Source organism: Musca autumnalis, unplaced genomic scaffold, assembly GCF_047663935.1.
Source record: "Musca autumnalis isolate F117 unplaced genomic scaffold, ASM4766393v1 scaffold_1, whole genome shotgun sequence".
Classification (NCBI taxonomy): Eukaryota; Metazoa; Arthropoda; class Insecta; order Diptera; family Muscidae; genus Musca; species Musca autumnalis.
In genome coordinates, this window is record NW_027411644.1 from 133,541,768 (window position 1) to 133,561,342 (window position 19,575).

At 32.7% G+C, this 19,575-nt stretch overlaps 1 protein-coding gene across 50 annotated transcripts in view; it reads right to left on the bottom strand.

The window, feature by feature from the left end:
• Window positions 1-19,575, bottom strand: part of bt (projectin protein bent) — a 242,254-nt gene that overhangs the window by 31,900 nt on the left and 190,779 nt on the right. For 45 of the 50 annotated variants that reach the window (XM_073955521.1, XM_073955471.1, XM_073955529.1 and 42 more), the window contains 2 exons: window positions 1,289-1,439; window positions 743-1,116 (listed from right to left, as the gene is read on the bottom strand). In XM_073955521.1, the coding sequence (XP_073811622.1) occupies window positions 743-1,116; window positions 1,289-1,439 (525 nt within the window). Of the gene's footprint in view, window positions 1-742; window positions 1,117-1,288; window positions 1,440-12,876; window positions 13,365-19,575 lie in introns of those variants that run through there. The other 5 variants (XM_073955341.1, XM_073955307.1, XM_073955269.1 and 2 more) reach the window with 2 other exon arrangements.

Consider the following 19,575-nt stretch of genomic DNA (forward strand, 5'->3'; position numbering starts at 1 on the left):
GTGTGCATACCATTGCTCCACGGTGGTACCCGTATTCGGCAGGTAACTTCTACAATTTCAAACCGAATTAAAAAAAAAATCAGCATACATCAGTTTTAATCATTCAGAAATTCAAAATGTTTTGAAAACAGATGAAGTTTTGAAATTTGAACCACTTATGTATTCGGGCAGTTTTAATTCCACTTAAGTGTAGGGATTAAGGATTTTTTCATGTCTTCAAAGGACAATGGTCCGTAAAATTTGGATTTACTTCAAGAAATTCCCGTTTTATACAAGATCCACCCATATTGAAACTTTAGAGCTTTTCATTGCTTCAGAATTCATAAACATGTCATTTGTCGATACAGTATTAAAGGCATTTTCCGTACTATTAGTTTACAATTTTTCAAAACACATTTAGTACAAAAAAGATACCCAACAGTGATAACCATACTAGTTTTCAAGATTGTAACTCATTTCGATCAACTAGTATCGATTGTTACAGAATTCTCGTAACACAAAATGTTTTAATTATACGTTGTAGTTTAGCGACTTAAAATGCCGTTATAATGACGGCAATAAAGAGGGATTTAGCTAAACCATGATAGAAGATATATTTCGAATTTTTTGATGTTCTACTTTGTCAATTTTGAAATTGACATTAGCTAAATGTAAAATGTTCAAAGTTACCAAGCACATATTGAGCGTATTATGTACTTATGTATATGTCTCTGTATGTTTTTTTGTATTTCAAAAATCTTACCCTTTCGACTTTTTTAAGTGCGGGAATAGGCTTTTCAGTTTCTTTAAGATCACCCCAATTTGGATCTTCTTGTTCTTTATCCCATTTTTGATAACGACGTTTCTTTAGCATAGCGCGGAAGTCCATGCCACTTGAGTCAGAAACATACAGTTGCATTTCAGCGGTATCTTCTCCATGTATATTTGATACAACAACCTTATACTTTCCTTCATCGTTAGGCTTACATTTTCGCATACAAAGTGTAATCGTGTTAGTCTGCCCGTCAGTCAAAAATTTAAAACGACCGCCCTCCAGTATTTCACTAACGCCTTTATAGAATTTGAAAGTAGGAGCAGGATTTCCTTCCACGCCCACAGTCATGTAAGCCGTCGAGTCTGTTCAAGAATAACAAATTGTGAGAACATTTATATATATTTTAGTTATTATCGGTTGTCGTCTACTAAAATAACTAGTAATCAAAGTGACATTCCGAAATTTTAGTTGACGACAAACGTAATTATGGAAATCAAAAAATATACCATTATGAAATATATATTAAAAACTTACCCTCGACAACGGAGTAGGATTCTTGCACATCCACAATTTGTGGTGGGCCTCCATCTCCAGTTGCGTGTAATGGAGTTGATGGTTTGTTTATTAAATCTTCAAGATCCTGTACACTTGGGCGACGGACATCTATAGAAGGACGTCGTCTCTGCTGTAGGACATTACATAAACATGAACAAAATAGCGGAAACATGAAACAGAAAAATTAGATATGGTTAGTCATCAGGATACTGTATTTGACACGTGTATAGTAAGACATTAATAATTTATCAAATTGTGTACATTTACATTATTTTAGTTAAAATCATTGCAAAACGAAGCATTGCTCAATTAAAAGGTAAACCAAAGCTGTCTGATGATTTAGTTTTCTCGGTATGCCAAACTTTTGTTATGTATAAAGTAAAGTCCTTTGTCGGTTGTATTTATGTAATTATATAATGAAATGGTATTAAAAAACTAATACCATTCACTTTATTACGCAACCTTTTAATACTGGAAATACGATTTTTTCACTAATTTTTAGTGAGCAAGTACATGTGTATTACTTTATTATTTATTGCCCTGGAAATAGCGTTTTTGCAAAGTCTTGAATATCGCTGATTTGCACCAACAGTATGACTAATCTTTATCCTATTAGTTCTAATAAATTAAACACTATTGACCAATTCATTACTTTACGCTTGTTTACAGCCAACAAATATATAGAATATACTAGCATGTACCCGCTACTTCGTTAGCAAAAATTTTTCATTTATAGAAAAGAGGATGCAAACTGAATTTTTTATTAACCCAGTCTTTTATAACCCTATCAGAATTCAGCTTCTCTTCCTACACACTATACGAAATTTGGTACCATTAAGTTATTATCGTATACCTATGGTACGTGTTTTAAAATTCAATACCAAAAATCTCAATACAAAACTTCGGAATTCTACACATCCACATCTCAATTTCTTCTGTTCCTACTCCCTATCCGAAACTTGGTACCATTTCGTAATTGTCGTATATTTATGGTACGTATTTCTAAAATTCAATACCAAAAACCCCTAATACAAAATTGAAAATTTTAATTCTATCCATACACGCAATACAAAATTTAGTACCATATGGTACCTTTCGAACTCTAATAGAATATATATTTGACAACCCTGAACACAAACAGTGACCCTAATGCCAAATTTCAGAATCCCACTTCTATTCCTAAACCAAATATAAATTAGTACCGTTTAGTACTTTCCGTAAAGCCACATACATATATAAACCCTTAAGCACCAAAAGCGGCCTTTATTCCAAATTTCAGAATTACAACTCTATTCCTACAACATAAACGAAATTCTGTACGTATTTTCAAAATCACCCCATACCAAATTTAGTACTTAGTACGTTAGTACCCATAGGTACGAATTTCTAAGTCTACCTCTATTATTCACTCCAAAAGTAATCTTAATTCCAAACCTGAGGATTCCAGCTCTCTCCGACCACCCAAATCCAAATTTAGTGTCATTTAGTATTTTTCGTACCCATATGTAAGAATTTGCAAAACAACCTCATACATAAAATTCAACAGCAATCTGAATTCCAAATTTCAGGATTCCAGCTCCGATCACCCAAATCTAAATTTTACCAAATGTAGTACCATTTAGTACTTTTCGTACCCATATGTACGAATTTCCAAAACTACCTCAATTCTACACTCCAAAAGTAATTTTAATTCAAAATTTCAGGATTCTAGCTCTATACGTTCACACAAATCCATATTGTATCATATTCAGCACCATTTAGTACTACATAGGTACGAATTTTAAAAATTTCCTCAATCCTAAACTCCAGCAGTAATCTTAATTCAAAATTTCGGCATTCCAGCTCTGTCCTTTCACCCAAATCTAAATTGTACCAAAATTAGTACCATTTAGTACTTTCCGTACCCATAAGAACGAGTTTCCATAACTACCTCAATCCTACACTCCAACACTAATCTTAATTCAAATTTCAGAATTCCAGCCCCAAATCCAAATTGTACCAAATTCCATATTGTACCATATTTAGTACCATTTACTACTCTTCGTACCCATAAGTACGAATTTCCAAAAGTACCTCAATCCCAAATTGTCCCAAATTTAGTACTTTCCGTACACATAAGTACGAATTTCCTAGACTACATCCATATCTCAATCCTGCACTCCAACAGCAATCTTAATTCCATAAGTACAAATTTCCAATACTTTCTTCATATCTTAATCCTACACTCCAATAGTAATCTTAATTCCAAATTGCAGGTTTCCAGCTCTATTCGTTCACCCAAATCCAAATTGTACCGGGTTTAGTACCATTTAGTATTTTTGTATAGTATTGTAATATTAGTGATGACACTTCACTATTCATTACATGTTGGTTCTGCTTATATCAGTGGCATGCTAAGTGTGTTGGTGTTCGAGCTAGTGCCGTTGATTCAATTAACGATAGTTCTCTTGGTCTTCAATGGTGCTGTCCCGGCTGTAGGAAACTTATTGCCGATTTTTATAGTTTTGTGAAAGACGTATCATCGGAAATTACATCTATGAAAGATGAAATCGCTTCGGTACATTCTGGATTGGAAAAATTTGGTTCTCTTTTCCAAAAATATCCTGATCTGGATGAATTTGTGTCCTCGCCGACCAAAATTGATGGTGACTTTTTCCTTAAATCGTTTAAACTTCGTTCAACTTTACATACTAATAGAGTATTTTTCAAAATTATTGTTCCTTCTCATATTTTTGATATCCCAGTTTCTTAAGAATTCTGGTCTAAAGAGGCTTTTAAAAGAGTTTGTTGAAATATCTGACAATTTAGCTCACTTACCTCCTAGACATTCATCAAAAAACTAAATAATTCTTTTTCACTCTGCTATCAGCACGTTCAAGGCTTAAACACAAAATTATCTCGACTTCTCATTGATTGCTTCCATTTTGAATTTTCTATCATAGCATTTACAGAGACATGGTTAAAATCTTCTATTCTAAATACTGAAATCCTTTGTTCTAAATTTCAAATATATAGAAAAGACCGCTGCAATAATTTCTAGCTATTTGCATTGATCTGAAATTATTTAAATTGTATGTTACCTTATCATACATTCCCCCATTATCAGAATTCCCCATCTATCAGCGTCATATTAATGCAATAAATTCGATTGTAATTAATATGATGAATAGTGATCGTATTGTCGTCCTTGGTGACTTTAATTTATCTTCGGTAAAATGGCTTGAACTGCCCGACTCTGAAGCTTTAACACCTCTGAATTCTGCTTCATTCTCAAACCAATGCGAGTTTGATATTATTTCCGGTTTTTCTGATGCCAATTTATATCAGATTAATAATATTAATAATAGATTACTTGATCTTTTATTTGTAAATGATCCTCACTACTTTGAATTAACCAGAATTCCACCAATATGTACTCCAGAATATAGTCATCATCCTTCGTTGCTTATTTCAATGGATTGTAATAATTCTCAAAATACGAATCGTTCGTCTTCCTCCAAAGAATCCATGATCTGCTATAAGGAAACCAACTTTCAAAAATTGAACTCATTACAGTCAACAATAAATTGGGACTCTATTATTCAATGTAAAGTTTTATCTGACCTAGAGGTTGCAATCACTATTTTTTACATAATTATGAATACAATGTTATTAGAATGTGTTCCAAAAGTCCGAGTAAATAGCTCAAATAGATCTACATGGTTTACGCCAGAAATAATACATATGAAAAATTCAAGAAACAAATTGTTTCAGAAATTTAAAAGAACTGGATCTTCAATTGATTATTCTAATTATTCCATAGCCCGATCTAAGTTTTCATTAGAATCTCGCAATGCTTATAAATGTTACCTTGTAAAGATGAAAAATGGATTTAAAACCAGTCCTAGGTAATTTTATCAATTTGTCAATATGAAAAGGAAGTCCTCCTCTAAACCCTCAGTCATAAAAATGAATAATAGGGAGTACGTCAATGAGAAAGATATTGCAGACTGTTTTGCCAATTTCTTTTCGACTACATACTCTGATCAAAAATACCAACAGGATATTCAGTACCCATATCATATTAACTCTCTTAACCACATATCAATGCCTTTCCTCAAGGCCAATCAAGCCTTAAAAAGTTTACGTTCTTTGAAACCTAATAATAGTTCGCAATTATTCTAAAACATTATTCAAGTACTTTATCAAACCCTTTGACAATTCTATTCAATTATTCGATACAATTTGGTCATTTTCCCTCAATCTGGAAAAGTTCTTTCCTTATACCCCTGCACAAGTCTGGTAGCTTGTCTGATGTCTCGAATTATAGGGGAATAGCAAAATTAAGCGCTATTCCAAAATTGTTTGAAAAGCACGTAACTGAAGTAATTTCACATAAAGTCCAACCCATTCTCAGTCCCTATCAACATGGCTTTCGTAGCGGTCTCTCTATATCAACGAATCTTATTCATATCACGTCTGATGTTATAAATGGCTTCGTCCAAAGAAAACAGTCAGATACCATTTATACCGATTTTAGTAAGGCGTTTGATAGAGTTAATCATACGTTACTGATATATAAGCTAAATTGTTTAGGATTCAGCCGTAACTTTTTGAATTGGATTTCTTCTTATGTACAAAGTAGATCTCAGGTTATTTCTTTTGAAAATTCTCTGTCTAATTCCATTAGTGTTTCATCTGGTGTTCCTCAGGGTAGTCACCTAGGTCCGGTGCTGTTTTTATTATTTGTGAATGACTCGCCTCTCTCAACCCGTAACTCTAGTATTCTTATGTGTGCAAATGACGTTAAGATATTCTTAACTCATAAGTCCTTAACTGAGTCCAACTCACTGCAGAACGATTTAGACTCGTTTTCAAAGTGGCGCAGTATTAATAATATGGAACTGAATTTAAAAAAAGTAAGCACATGTGTTTTTCTAGAAGTACACCAATTTATATCCAATCTCGCCTAAATTGCACAGTATTAAATTCAGTTGATTTCAGGGTTTCGGAGTCGGTGTCAGAGTCAGAGTCGGAAAAAATAACTCGACTCCGACTCCGGGCAATTTTTTCTACATTATAGATACATATATAACACCAAAGTCGGCACACCAAATTTTTTCAAAAAACATTATTTATTTGAAAAGAAATCTATAAGAAAAAATATAAGCGAACGATAGTTAGAGGACGATTCACAGGATATTTACTATCCTTTGAAGTCTAGACTTTTTCAACTCTATTTTGATTACAAATTTCATGTGGAAAATGTTTTTTGGTCCAATTGACCCTTTAATTTTTTTGTAAGCAAAAGTAAATTTCTATGACAATCGAGTTTTAATTATAATACGTCTTCCATATAAGTCCTACAAGTCTTCTGTCAGAAGACCTGCTGGTCTTCTCACAAAGGTCTAATGGTTTTTTCATCTTGCCTTTTGTGAGAAATCATCCTTGTCTTCTATTAAAGGGCCTGATGGACTCCGTCGAAAGACATTGTGGTCTCTTCGGATATCCTACTGATTACACTGTGACACCAAATGGAAGTCAAGGTGAAAAATTTCCTTTGGGAATGAAAGCCAATATTGAGTATATTAAGTAACCCAAAGGATCCCATAACTGATATTTCTGAGTTAACAACAAAATCCTAACAACGTCTGAAGAAAATGCTTTATTGCTTTGTTATGATGATATTGGTTCATCATTTTGAGATGACATCTTTTCAGTTAAATAGAATGAGGAATCTTTTTGTATAATATTTTGACCTTATAGCTCAGTTGCTTCATTGTCCGGTTTGTTCTTGAACTGAAAAAGAAAAACAAGACGAATGAAACCATTCTCTAAAATGTCCCTTTGAGAATTTTATGTAGGTTCCAAAAAATCGATATTGTCACTTTTTTATTGTCCTTTAAAAGATTTACCCGTTCCTTTCTCAAAAAATCCGTATGTTAATGTATTTTGGTACATTTCGTATAAGTTATTACCTGTGTATGAAATACGGATGGTTATTACATTATTTTTATTTTTTTTTTTACAACCTGATATTCCTGCATCATATTTTGAAAAGGTTTTACATAAGATTAGATAAAATCTTTATTATAAAATGATTCCATAAAAATCTAGTAAGGACATCAAAATCTAGAAAATCGTCGATCCAATTAATTTTCAATTTTTTTTGCCCTCTTTATGATCAAGAACGTCAGGTTTTTAAACAAAAAATTTAAATTTTGACTTATTCTGTCCGTCATTTCAGTAAAATCTAAAACTTGTTATAAAATGGATCGATATGGGACAAGAGTTGTATGTCCTTGATAAGCCCACAAAATATATGACAAACGGTTTATTAGTTTTCGAGCCACAGTTGGCACCATAAAACGCTTTTATAAAAACAGGTTTTCGTAGACGGCAATTTGTCAAGAAACTTCGCATATATTTTTCAACAAAAACTCAGAAAGCATATTAAGTTATATTCTTTCAAATGAAGAAAAAATCTACCAAAACAGATTCGTTGTTTCGTAAGTCTCATGAAAAGTGGTTTTCAACTGGGGGTCATTATTAAGACTCTAGAAGCACTGTGCAATTTTGGCTTACATCCATTTTATAACTTAGTCATGAATTGCTTATAATTATGACGGCATGTAGTTTTTTATTTGTATTGGCCTTCATTTTCACATATTTTGAAGGCGAAAAGATTTTCGCACTGGGAAAAGTTCTTTCCAGAATATATTCTGGAAAAAAGGTAAAACTGACAAAAACTTTTTAAGTTGTATTTTGTTGCTATTTTTAAATATAGGAATCAGTAGAAATAATATTAATATGAATGTTTATGAATTTATGTTCTGTAGTTGAGTATTAATGAACATTCTAAAGAATATATTAGGGAAAACAAACATATTACAGTTGCCTTCTTTTTATTCATTTTTAGTGATATAGGAATTTACCCTTGGAGTCGGAGCCGGAGTCGTGAAAAAACTGGTCTGGAGCCGGATTCGAACCAAAAATACATCTACTCCGAAACCCTGGTCACAACAACACCTAAAGGTGACGCACTGTATTATAGCTGCCATGACATAAAGCATGAGTTTGGTTGCAGATTTGTAGTTGGTCGGAGGTTAAAACACCTGGTCTTCAGCTTCACACCAGTGAATGAAAGACTAGCCACAATTCGAATAAAAGCAAAATCCTTCTTCTTTATTTGCGCTCATGCTCCCACTGAATACAAGGACGAACTGACAAAAGATATATTTTATGAGCGCTTAGAAGAAACATATGACCGTTGTCCTGCCCATGACATTAAAATTAGTCTAGGCGATTTTATTGCCAAAATTGGAATGGAAAATATCTTTGACCCAACAGTCGGAAAATTCAGTCTCCACAGTGAAACATCTGACAATGGTATGAGGCTGATAGACTTCGCAGCGGCAAAAAAATGATAGTTAGCAGCACCAGATTTCAACATCTCGACATCCATAAGGGCACCTGGCTGTCTCCAGATCAGAAAACAAGACATCAAATTTATCACGCTGTGATAGATGAAAGACATTCATCGAGCGTGTTGGATGTGCGTTCGTTCCGAGGAGCAAACATAGACTCGGACCACTACCTTGTTGCAGCAAAGGTACGCACCCGTTTAAACGTAACAAACAAAGTACGAACAGACACAACACGAAAGTTAGACATCGGTAAGCTGCAATCACAACAGATAGCCACATCATATTTCACTCAACTAGCACAATTGCTTAATCAAAGCACTCCTCATCCCGATAACATATCAGTGTAATGGCAAAGTATTGCCCACTCCATGCAAACAGCCGCAAAATCCATACTTGGATACCAGAGACCTCCACCAAGGAATCCATGGTATGATCAGGAGTTTCGTGCTGCTACCGAAGAGAAAAAATCGAGATGTACAGGAAGCAGAATGAAGTCCGAAAATTCTACCAAAGAATCATGCATCAAACTGATGGCTTTGGTACAGACACATCCTTCTGTAGAGACCAGCGAGGTAATTTGGTAACTGATACTGATAGTGTACTCTGGATATGGAAAGAACATTTTTCAAAACTGTTGGTATCCAATAGAAGCGTAGACGACGAAGATATCACAGATCCAATCTCAGAAGATGGTATTGAATGTATACCGCCCATCCAAGATGAAATCGGCTGAAGAATCATTAGCAGCAGGAGCCGATGGCTTACCAGCCGAGCTGGTCAAAGCCGGAGGCGACACGCTGGTAAGGTGTATTCATCAGCTAGTTAGCACCATCTGGCAGAAAGAACGAGTACCCGACGATTGGAACCTGAGTATCCAGTGCCCCGTCCACAAGATCGTGTCAGGGATATTGTGCGAACGACTAAAGCCTATGGTCAACGAGATAAGTGGGCCATACCAATGCGGCTTTAGACCTAGCAAGTCCAGCATTGACCAGATATTTACCCTGCGGCAAATCCTGGAGAAGACCCAAGATATGCAGATCGACACCTACCACCTTTTTGTCGAGTATAAAGCAGCTTTTGACTGCCCGATGCGTTCAAAGGTATTCCAAGCCATGTCTGAATTTGGTATCCCCGCAAAGCGCATTCGGCTTTGTAAAATTACTTTAACTGACACGAGATCCTTAGTTAAAATAGGAAAGAACCTCTCCGAAGAGTTTTGTAACAAAAGAGGTTTTAGGCAAGTAGACAGCCTTTCGTGTGATCTCTTCAACATCCTGCTGGAGAAAGTTAGACGAGAGGCAAACGGCAAAAGAAGTGGCACAATCTGCACCAATAGCCAAATGTTACTTGCTTATGCTGATGAAATAGACATCATGGGACGATCAGTAAAAAAGGTAACTGATACCTTTATGAAGGTCGAAGGAGTATCTGTTAAACTGGGTCTGGCGGTAAACGGTGAGAACACCAAGTTGATGGTGTTGACGCGCAATGCGTCCATTGAGCTTGGACCAACTGTGGAAGTTGATTCTTATAATTTTGAGGTGGTAAAATACTTCCGTAAAAACAACAAACGACATCAGTTGTGAAATAAAAAGAATTGTATTGGCCAACAGACCAGGCCATAACATAAGAATGAGCGAATAGGAACCGGCTAAAAAGCACAAATAAATACGGGCAACTTGGTTGTGCACGCAGAATTGACCGGCCAAGGAATAGATGGCGCAAACAAGTTGATGAAGAGATGAAACGGCGCGGTATTTCAGAAATCGAAGCAATAAACAGAAAAAATGGAGATCTTTTCTTAGTTCGGCCTATGATACTAATGTTCTGTAATGGGCCAACTAAGTAAGTAAGTAAATAATTATACTATACAGTATCTTCTAAGCAGCCTAGAGCAATTGCAATTTGTTAACTGATTTAAAAAAATATGTTTTGTTAGAATGAATAAATAATAGAAATTCGTTGGGTAACAAAGAAGTTATACCCGTTTATAATAGAAAATCTTAGAAACCCAATTTTTCAATAGATTATAATTGTTCCTCAAACATCCCAGATCGGACAAGGGAGACTTCTCTCATATCAACGAGTGCACCCCGATTCATATTAGCTCAATCATATGGGACGGCGAACGGCGTGTCTTAAGACACCACTTGTAGAGAAGGGGGTTTTTTGCCAGCGTTGAAATTGTTTGATGTTGATTGGCCGGGGAATCGAACACTAGATTAACCGTTATAAAATCAAAAAACGAAGTAACCAAAAAAAAACAAAGTTATTTTTGTTGTCCATGGACCCCAAAAGGATAGAAATTTTACATCAGAACGCTTGAACATTTTTGTAGTAGCACAGTGTTATTAATATATTGTGTTAATACCAAAATCACTGGACACTTTGTCCTATAATGATATAAACTCCTTCCCCAAAGGTCCAAATTTTGTGGAAATTTTTTTCAAAACCCCTATTTTTGGATACATAATTTACAATTTCCTTTTGATTGTGCTGGCACCCAAGATATAGTAGTTGATTGACAGTCCGGATAATATAAGTCGTTGATCGCTAAATCCACCCACTAGAACGGCGGAAACGGCTACTGCAAAAGTAGGTTAGATTTAGATCGATGTATTTGTTCATGGTTGGTAGTGAAAATATTTGAAGTTTGTGTAATTATAAGCGTTTTCTATATCTAACTCACACAACAAGTTTGAAAAAAATATTTTTTCTTACAAAAATTTTATAAATTTGCTCCATATTTTTTTTTTGCCGGTAAACAAATTTGCATAGTTTTGGCTTAATTGAATCTTCTGTATGTGTAGATAATGTAAATATTTTTGAAATATTTTTAATATGCATAAACAGATTGAATTTTAGATACAAATATAAATGTTGCAATTTATCAGTACATATCCACATATCTTTAAAATTATAGGTTTTAGTGTACAATGTTGTATTAAAGAAACTAAAACATGCGGAGCTTTCATAAATTACAAATGAAATATAAATTAAATTAAGAGCTACAGAGCCTTTGCGCGAATTGCAAATCAATGTGCTAAAATTTTATTTTCAATAGCAATAAAATCTAAAACAAAACTTGATTAAAAAAAATTCAAATAAAAGACTAGCTGGGATTTGACCCCACGCCCTCGAAAGCATATGAAGATGTTATCACGGCGTGTTAGTGTTCAAAGCCAAACTCATAACTTCCAAACGCTGCGCTAAAAAGAGTTTGTCGTGGTAGCCATGCAGGTTGAATGCGAAAAAAAGCTAATCACTGCAAAAAGCACATTGCATTTGAAAGATCAAAGTTTGATGGCAAAGATTAGTCTCTTAATTACAATAACTTCGGTATAAGTGTAAGCTTCGAAGCATTGACAGAGAGGCCACTCCACAGCCGATGTGTCTGATAAGCTGCGTAACTAACAGCGAAATCGGTCACATAAATTGGTGGTTGTGTGGGTTCGAATCTTCGGCTTTCCTTTATCACTTACAAAAAATCTTCGATCATTCAGCTCAACTCCAACGAGAAAATTAATAAAAATTAACATTCAAAGTTATCATCGCCATAAAAGTCAAAATTTCGAATAAAAACACAACTTGAGCCAGGCTGGGATTTGTGAACCCACGTCCTCAAAAGCATATCGAGTTGTTATCACTGTTATCAATTATGAGCCAAACTCATAACTTCCAAATGCTGCACTGAAAAGCATTTGACGTGGAAGCCATGTTGATTGAATGGGGGAAAAAAATCTCATCACTACAAAAAGCACATTGCATTTGAAAGATCAAAGTTCGATGGCAAAGCTTAGTCTCTTAATTGCAATAATTTGGGTATAAGTTTCGAAACATTGCTAGAGAAGCCTCCCCACAGCCAGACATATCGGATGAGATGCGTAACTAACAGCGAAACCGGTGTTATAATTAGGTGGTTGTGTGGGTCCCAATCTACGGCATTCGTTTTTCAGTTGCAAAAAATCTTCAATAATTCAGCTTAACTCCAAAAATAATTAATAAAAATTTGATTAACTTCACGTACGTATTTCCGAATACCAGAATCATATCTTAATTATTAGATTTATTGTCATTTGTTTGTAAAATCATTTAAGGGTTAAAAACACAAATATTGAATTATAATAGATCATATAGACATTTAATGTTTTTAAGGACCTGTTTCAAATCACCCATTTCATCTGATTATGATTGCTTGTCTGCTAATTAATTCGTATGTTTTGATTTAATGAACTCATTTATAAACCACAGGAGCATTTTCTATTTATCCGATATTGCAATTTATTACATGATATGCTTAAAAAAGTCTTGATATTGCAGATGCTGTTTTTTATATCACGATATATTTATCACATTTATCATTCGTTTCATTTTTTTTCTTTTTTATGTAACAACTCTTGCAAATTGTATTGTTTTTCAATAATTTAAAATCGCAACTATTCTTTTGCTTGATAAATGTAAACTAAGGGCACTTGGCTGTATTTCTGCTGAAATACCACCGACGAGAAGTTCATGCACATATTGAATGGGCATAAATACATGTCTGTCAATACTATATATGTATATATATACTTGTGCACATAAAATGAATAATTGTGTAGTATGACCAAACAAACCGAAGCAAATATGATTTTAATAATGCACCTGTCTCACAATTTATTTATTGTTCTTTATAAATATTTACTGTTACAAAAAGTTGTTTTAAGCTATAAAATAAGTCAGAATAAAATTATCAACAAATAGCTCAAGCAATCAAATCTGAGAGGGTTGTAGTCGGGCGGGGCAGACCATGCGATACCCTACACTACTTGTCCTGGGCATTAGTTTTCCACGGAATTTATTTTATATTATTGCGTCAGGTTATATGTTATTTTAAAATTTGTATTAAGAAAAAAACGAAAATCATTTAAAAATAGCTCCAGGTGGTTTTTACCGCATTGACCAAAGAACGAGTAAGAAAGCAGCAGTCAGCTGTGCTGACCAAAAAAGAAGCAAACACCATAATTATACCGTATATAAAATGTATTGATTTAGTATCACAAGGTTGCTCCGTGGAACCGGAAGGTACCGGAAGGTACCGTAATGTGGGGCTTTACCAAATCACTGACATATACCAACAATTTTTAATAAGTATACTTTTGAGTCAAACTTGTGATGAAAATAATTCAAAACGATCCGAGAGGAGCTCTTTCTCCAAATTTTGTGTGAAAGGTACTCGAAGGAGTGGATCGATATTGTCCACATTCAAACCCGATATATATCTAGATGGAATAATGTAATGTGCTAATTTGGGACCAAATTGGTTTGACAGTTATTGTTCGTACCATTTTATAGAAAAATTTTTAACTTTTGTGGGGGAGGTACCGATTTGGCCCATCTTCAAACTTCAATTAAGTTTGTGCTAAATGATTATTATTATCATTAATATTAATAATATCATTATTATTGTTATTATTATTATTGTTATTATTATTATTGTTATTATTATTATTATTATTATTATTATTATTATTATTATTATTATTATTATTATTATTATTATTATTATTATTATTATTATTATTATTATTATTATTATTATTATTATTATTATTATTATTATTATTATTATTATTATTATTATTATTATTATTATTATTATTATTATTATTATTATTATTATTATTATTATTATTATTATTATTATTATTATTATTATTATTATTATTATTATTATTATTATTATTATTATTATTATTATTATTATTATTATTATTATTATTATTATTATTATTATTATTATTATTATTATTATTATTATTATTATTATTATTATTATTATTATTATTATTATTATTATTATTATTATTATTATTATTATTATTATTATTATTATTATTATTATTATTATTATTATTATTATTATTATTATTATTATTATTATTATTATTATTATTATTATTATTACTATTATTATTATTATTATTACTATTATTATTATTATTATTATTATTATTATTATTATTATTATTATTATTATTATTATTATTATTATTATTATTATTATTATTATTATTATTATTATTATTACTATTATTATTATTATTGCAGTGTGAATATGCTGTGTATGTTACCATACCTTCTGTATGTAACATTATTCTCATACTTTGTTGAAACTTTGGTGCGCACGTCACCACACATTCTGTGTGGCACATACCATCCGCGATCACACCACATTCGTAATTCTATCCCTATACATTGTTGGGAATATATTCGTTCACACTCCACCAGGCTAGCCAGCATGTATAATGCTGGCTCAGCGTTATCCCACGACCAGCAATACCATTTTAACACTTAGGTTTAAGTAGACAATAAGTTGTAGTTTTAGTTTTGATTCAAATAAAGTTGTGAGAAGTCGCAGTGGCGACTTCGTTGTACTGTGTTTAATTAAATTAAATGGGATATAACAGACCATTCATTATTATTATTATTATTATTATTATTATTATTATTATTATTATTATTATTATTATTATTATTATTATTATTATTATTTATTATTATTATTATTATTATTATTATTATTATTATTATTATTATTATTATTATTATTATTATTATTATTATTATTATTATTATTATTATTATTATTATTATTATTATTATTATTATTATTATGGTATGTTTGGACACGCTGTTCGGACTCGGTGTGCACTCATTGATATGAGAGCACTCTTCCTTGTCCCTTCTGGGATATTTGTGGAACAATTATTAAAAAAAGTAGGTGTGGACTAAAATTCGCTCATGTTATTTCATTTCCATTGGGGGAATATTCCCTTGTTAGAATACATATCAGTGCTATCGGGATTACTATGCCTGCAAATAGGTGACCTTATTATAAGCATATTACGAGGGCGGTTCGGAAACTTCTTAGCCTATCAATGAAAGAGAATAGTTCGTTTTTCAAAAATATTTTTATTTTTCAATATAATCTCCTTAAACTTCAATACACTTATTCCAACGCTTTTCTAGCAATTCCATCCCTTGATTAAAATAGTTTTCCCCAAGGTATTCAAAATAGTGGTTTACAACTGTAATTGCATCTTCATTTGAGGTAAAACGCTTGCCAGCAAGGAATTTTTTAGATTTGGAAACAAGTAAGTCACTGGGAGCTAAATCATGAGAATAAGGTGGGTGGTCAAGCAACTCGTAATTTAATTCATTGATTTTAGCCATTGTTAAAACACTCTTGTGCGCTGGTGCGTTGTCTTGATGAAAAATTATTTTTTTGTGTTGTAAGCCAGTCGTTTTTCTCGAATTTGTACATTTAATTGATCCAAAAGGTTGCAATAGTACTCTGAATTTATTGTTTTACCCTTTTGCAGATTGTCAATCAATAAAATACCTTTGAAGTCCCAAAAAACCGTTGCCATAACTTTACCAGCCGATTGAATTGTTTTTGCCTTCTTTAGGGCACTTCCTCCAGTTTCAGTCCATTGTTTGGATTGTTCTTTTGTCTCTGGAGTATAGTGGTGGATCCATGTCTCATCAACAGTTATGAAACGACGCTTAAAATCCATTTTATTTCGCTTAAAACGATCCAAACAAGCTTGAGGAATTTTCATACTTATGCGTTTTTGATCGACTTTTAACAAATGCGGCACCCATCTTGCAGAAAGCTTTTTCATCTGTAGTTCTTCATGCAAAATTAAATGGACTCGATCATTTGAGATGCCCATGATATTAGCAATTTCAAGAACTTTTATTCGTCGATCATTTAATATCATATCATGAACTTTGGCTACAATTTATGTTGTTGTTGCTGTTTTTGGACGTCCACTACGTGGTTCATCTTCAATGCTTGTACGACCACGTTTAAATTCAGCAACCCAATTTTTTACTGTTGCATATGAAGGAGCACTTTCACCTAACACATTCACCATATCATTATGAATTTCTTGTCCCAATAAACCTTTTTTATGTAAATATTTATTTCTAATTTTTCCATTGTAAAAAAATTGCGGATGAGTCTTTTTTGAACACCTGTTTCTATATGAAGGAGTTGCCAGATCGAAACAAAATTTAACATGTGTTCATAAAGGAGATGGAAGTTTCGACAACACTTAACTTTTTTCTATTTATACCGCGCTTTTTGTGCTAGGCTAAGAAGTTTCCGAACTGCACTCGTAATGTGTAAGCATTTATAAGTATATGTACTGCCTAGTAATGCGGAGAGTAATGAGCTTGGTAATGCAAGGAGTAATGAGAGATGTGCATACCAAATTTTTGCTGGGGAACAGCTCGATTTTATCTTATTTATCCTAAACATGAGCTATCTGCTGATGCATAACGTCTGCAATTTTTCTGCCTACAAGGCATATATTTTTAACATTCCATAATATTTAATCCTTTAAATATAAACAAATAAATGATACAATATCGGCTCTTTAACTACATTTATAAACGTGCCGTAACAATACTTATCGCCAGCCTTCTTTCATATTAGTTTAAAATCAAACATTTTATTAATTTTTTTTTATTTATTTGCAAGAAATGAACAACTCAGTTTACAACTAACCATTTCCAGTAAAACGATCGTAGCATATTGGTTGGATGTATTCATAAGTAATTACTTAAGTCCTAATAAGACAACAATGAATAAAAACTGACATAAAAGCCCGGCTGATCTATGAACCTGGGTCCTTGCCAAGATACAGAGATTGTTGCCTACGTCTTATCGTTTTCAGTATTTTGAAGGTTGTGGCTTCAATATTCCACCAAAATGAAATTTGGTATTTAGTCTTCATTTGGGGTATTCAACTTTCCCCTCTAAATTTGTCGGTAAAGTGCACGCCTTCATATAGATCCCAATTTTCAGTTATTTGAAGGTTCTTGCCTCAATATTCTACCGAAATGTCTGAAATTTGGTATTTAGTCTTCATTGGTGGTATAAAATTTCCCCCCGAAATTTGTCCGTACAGGTACACGCCTTTATATAGCCCCCATAGAACGGTACCTCCCGAATTTCGGTATTTTCAAAGTTAGCCACATTCTTTTACCGAAATTGCTGGAATTTTGTATTTAGTCTTCTTCATAAACGAAAGGAGACTAATTGTTCAGTTTTACTTCAATACAACTCGTGGTGGAGGGTATAACAAGTTCGGCCGGTGCGAACTTGACGCCGTTCTTACTTCATCTTTTCTGTATACATTTTTTCATAGTACGTTTCCATATAACATTAATATTATAGCTCCTTCCACATTGTGGTGTAGGGTAGGGTATAATAAAATTAGAATATGATTTTTATTTTATAACAAATTTGATTTTCCACGAATCCTCTGACGCATTTCGAAATATTTTGCATCATCGCAAAAGGTACAAATTCAGTAAAGTCGCGATTTTTTTCTAATTATAAAATTAAATATCTTTTGCACGCAAAGATCAGATTTGAGTCAAAAATAGATTTAGAATTTCGATTTTTTTAATCTATGTACCAAAAATCATAAATGTAGTATCAAAACATTTTTTGAAATGAAGAAGTCGATTTTAGCCATTTTTCCTGATTTTCATTATTTTGATATGGATTTTTATAATTTTCCCGAAAAATAAAAAAAGAATTACTGAAAAATTTTTTGTTCCATATCCATAAAGTCTGACGTATGGAACAGAAGAACTTTGAACTTTTTTGTTCCATATCCATACCGTTTGGCATATGGAACAAAAAAAGACAAAAGCGAATTGTTCTTCTCAAAAAATGATGGCGTTACGAACAATGTGGCGTATGGAACAAATTGTTTTAAAGGACTAAGTTTAAAAGATATTTTAAAATGTTGTATTGTTATATGAAAAATTAATTTTTGCTTAGATTTAACGCCTGCCGCTTAATAAAATACATGTAAGATAATTTAAATGTCAGAAAATGAATTAAAATATAATGCTATTGCCACTACCAATATTTCAGAGAACGATTATTGATTTTTTCGAATGAATTAAACGATGAAATAAGACAATACAAATAAGCTAATAAAAATTATATTTTTCGAAAGTGGTCAACTCCTTAAAAAATGTAAAGCAAACACATAACAATGGTCCCTAAAGCATTTTTTTTCTACTGCAACTGTTTTATTGAAGACCCCGAATTCAGCTGTACAGCAGCACTTCACATAACGGAGGTGGAACGCAATTGATCAAAAGTTTGTTTGTTAACATGTGACATAAAGCGGTCAATGTGACCCAAATTGCCAAAAACATGACAAAAAGAACAAATCAACAACCTTTTGCATTTATAAAAATTGACCATAACTTCTAGATTATAACAAAAATCTGACTAAAATAAACTCCTAATATATTCTTTGAGTTTAGTTAAGTTGAACTGAGCTCTTAAAGTATTGGATTCTTGCGCCACATCTAGCCTGTATGGATTAAAACATTAAATTGAGTTTTTCTCGAATCAGGCAAATGGCGTATGGAACACTTAAGCATGTCACCGACGATATGTTGACAGACTGAGGATCGCATATTAAATGAGTTGGGTACAAAACTATGCGATTTAAAACCTGACTTAAATGATATTAGTAGTGGAATTGGAAAAAGTCCATGAGCAAATTGCATTTCTAAAATGCAAGTTCTAAAGCAAGAAAACCTAAATGTATACTGTGCACATGCACAGTACTTTCACTGATATAGCCCAAAGCTGTAATATAGAAAGTGATGGGGATGTTTTATTACCTACGGCGCTTGTAAAAATCGAACATTCCGGAAAACATTCACTGCGAGGGGTTTTAGTTTTTAATTGATAATTGGTACTAAACAATCTTTCAAGTATAACGAGTTCGGTGCCATCTAAGGCACACGGATCTTAAAATCTTTATAATATTA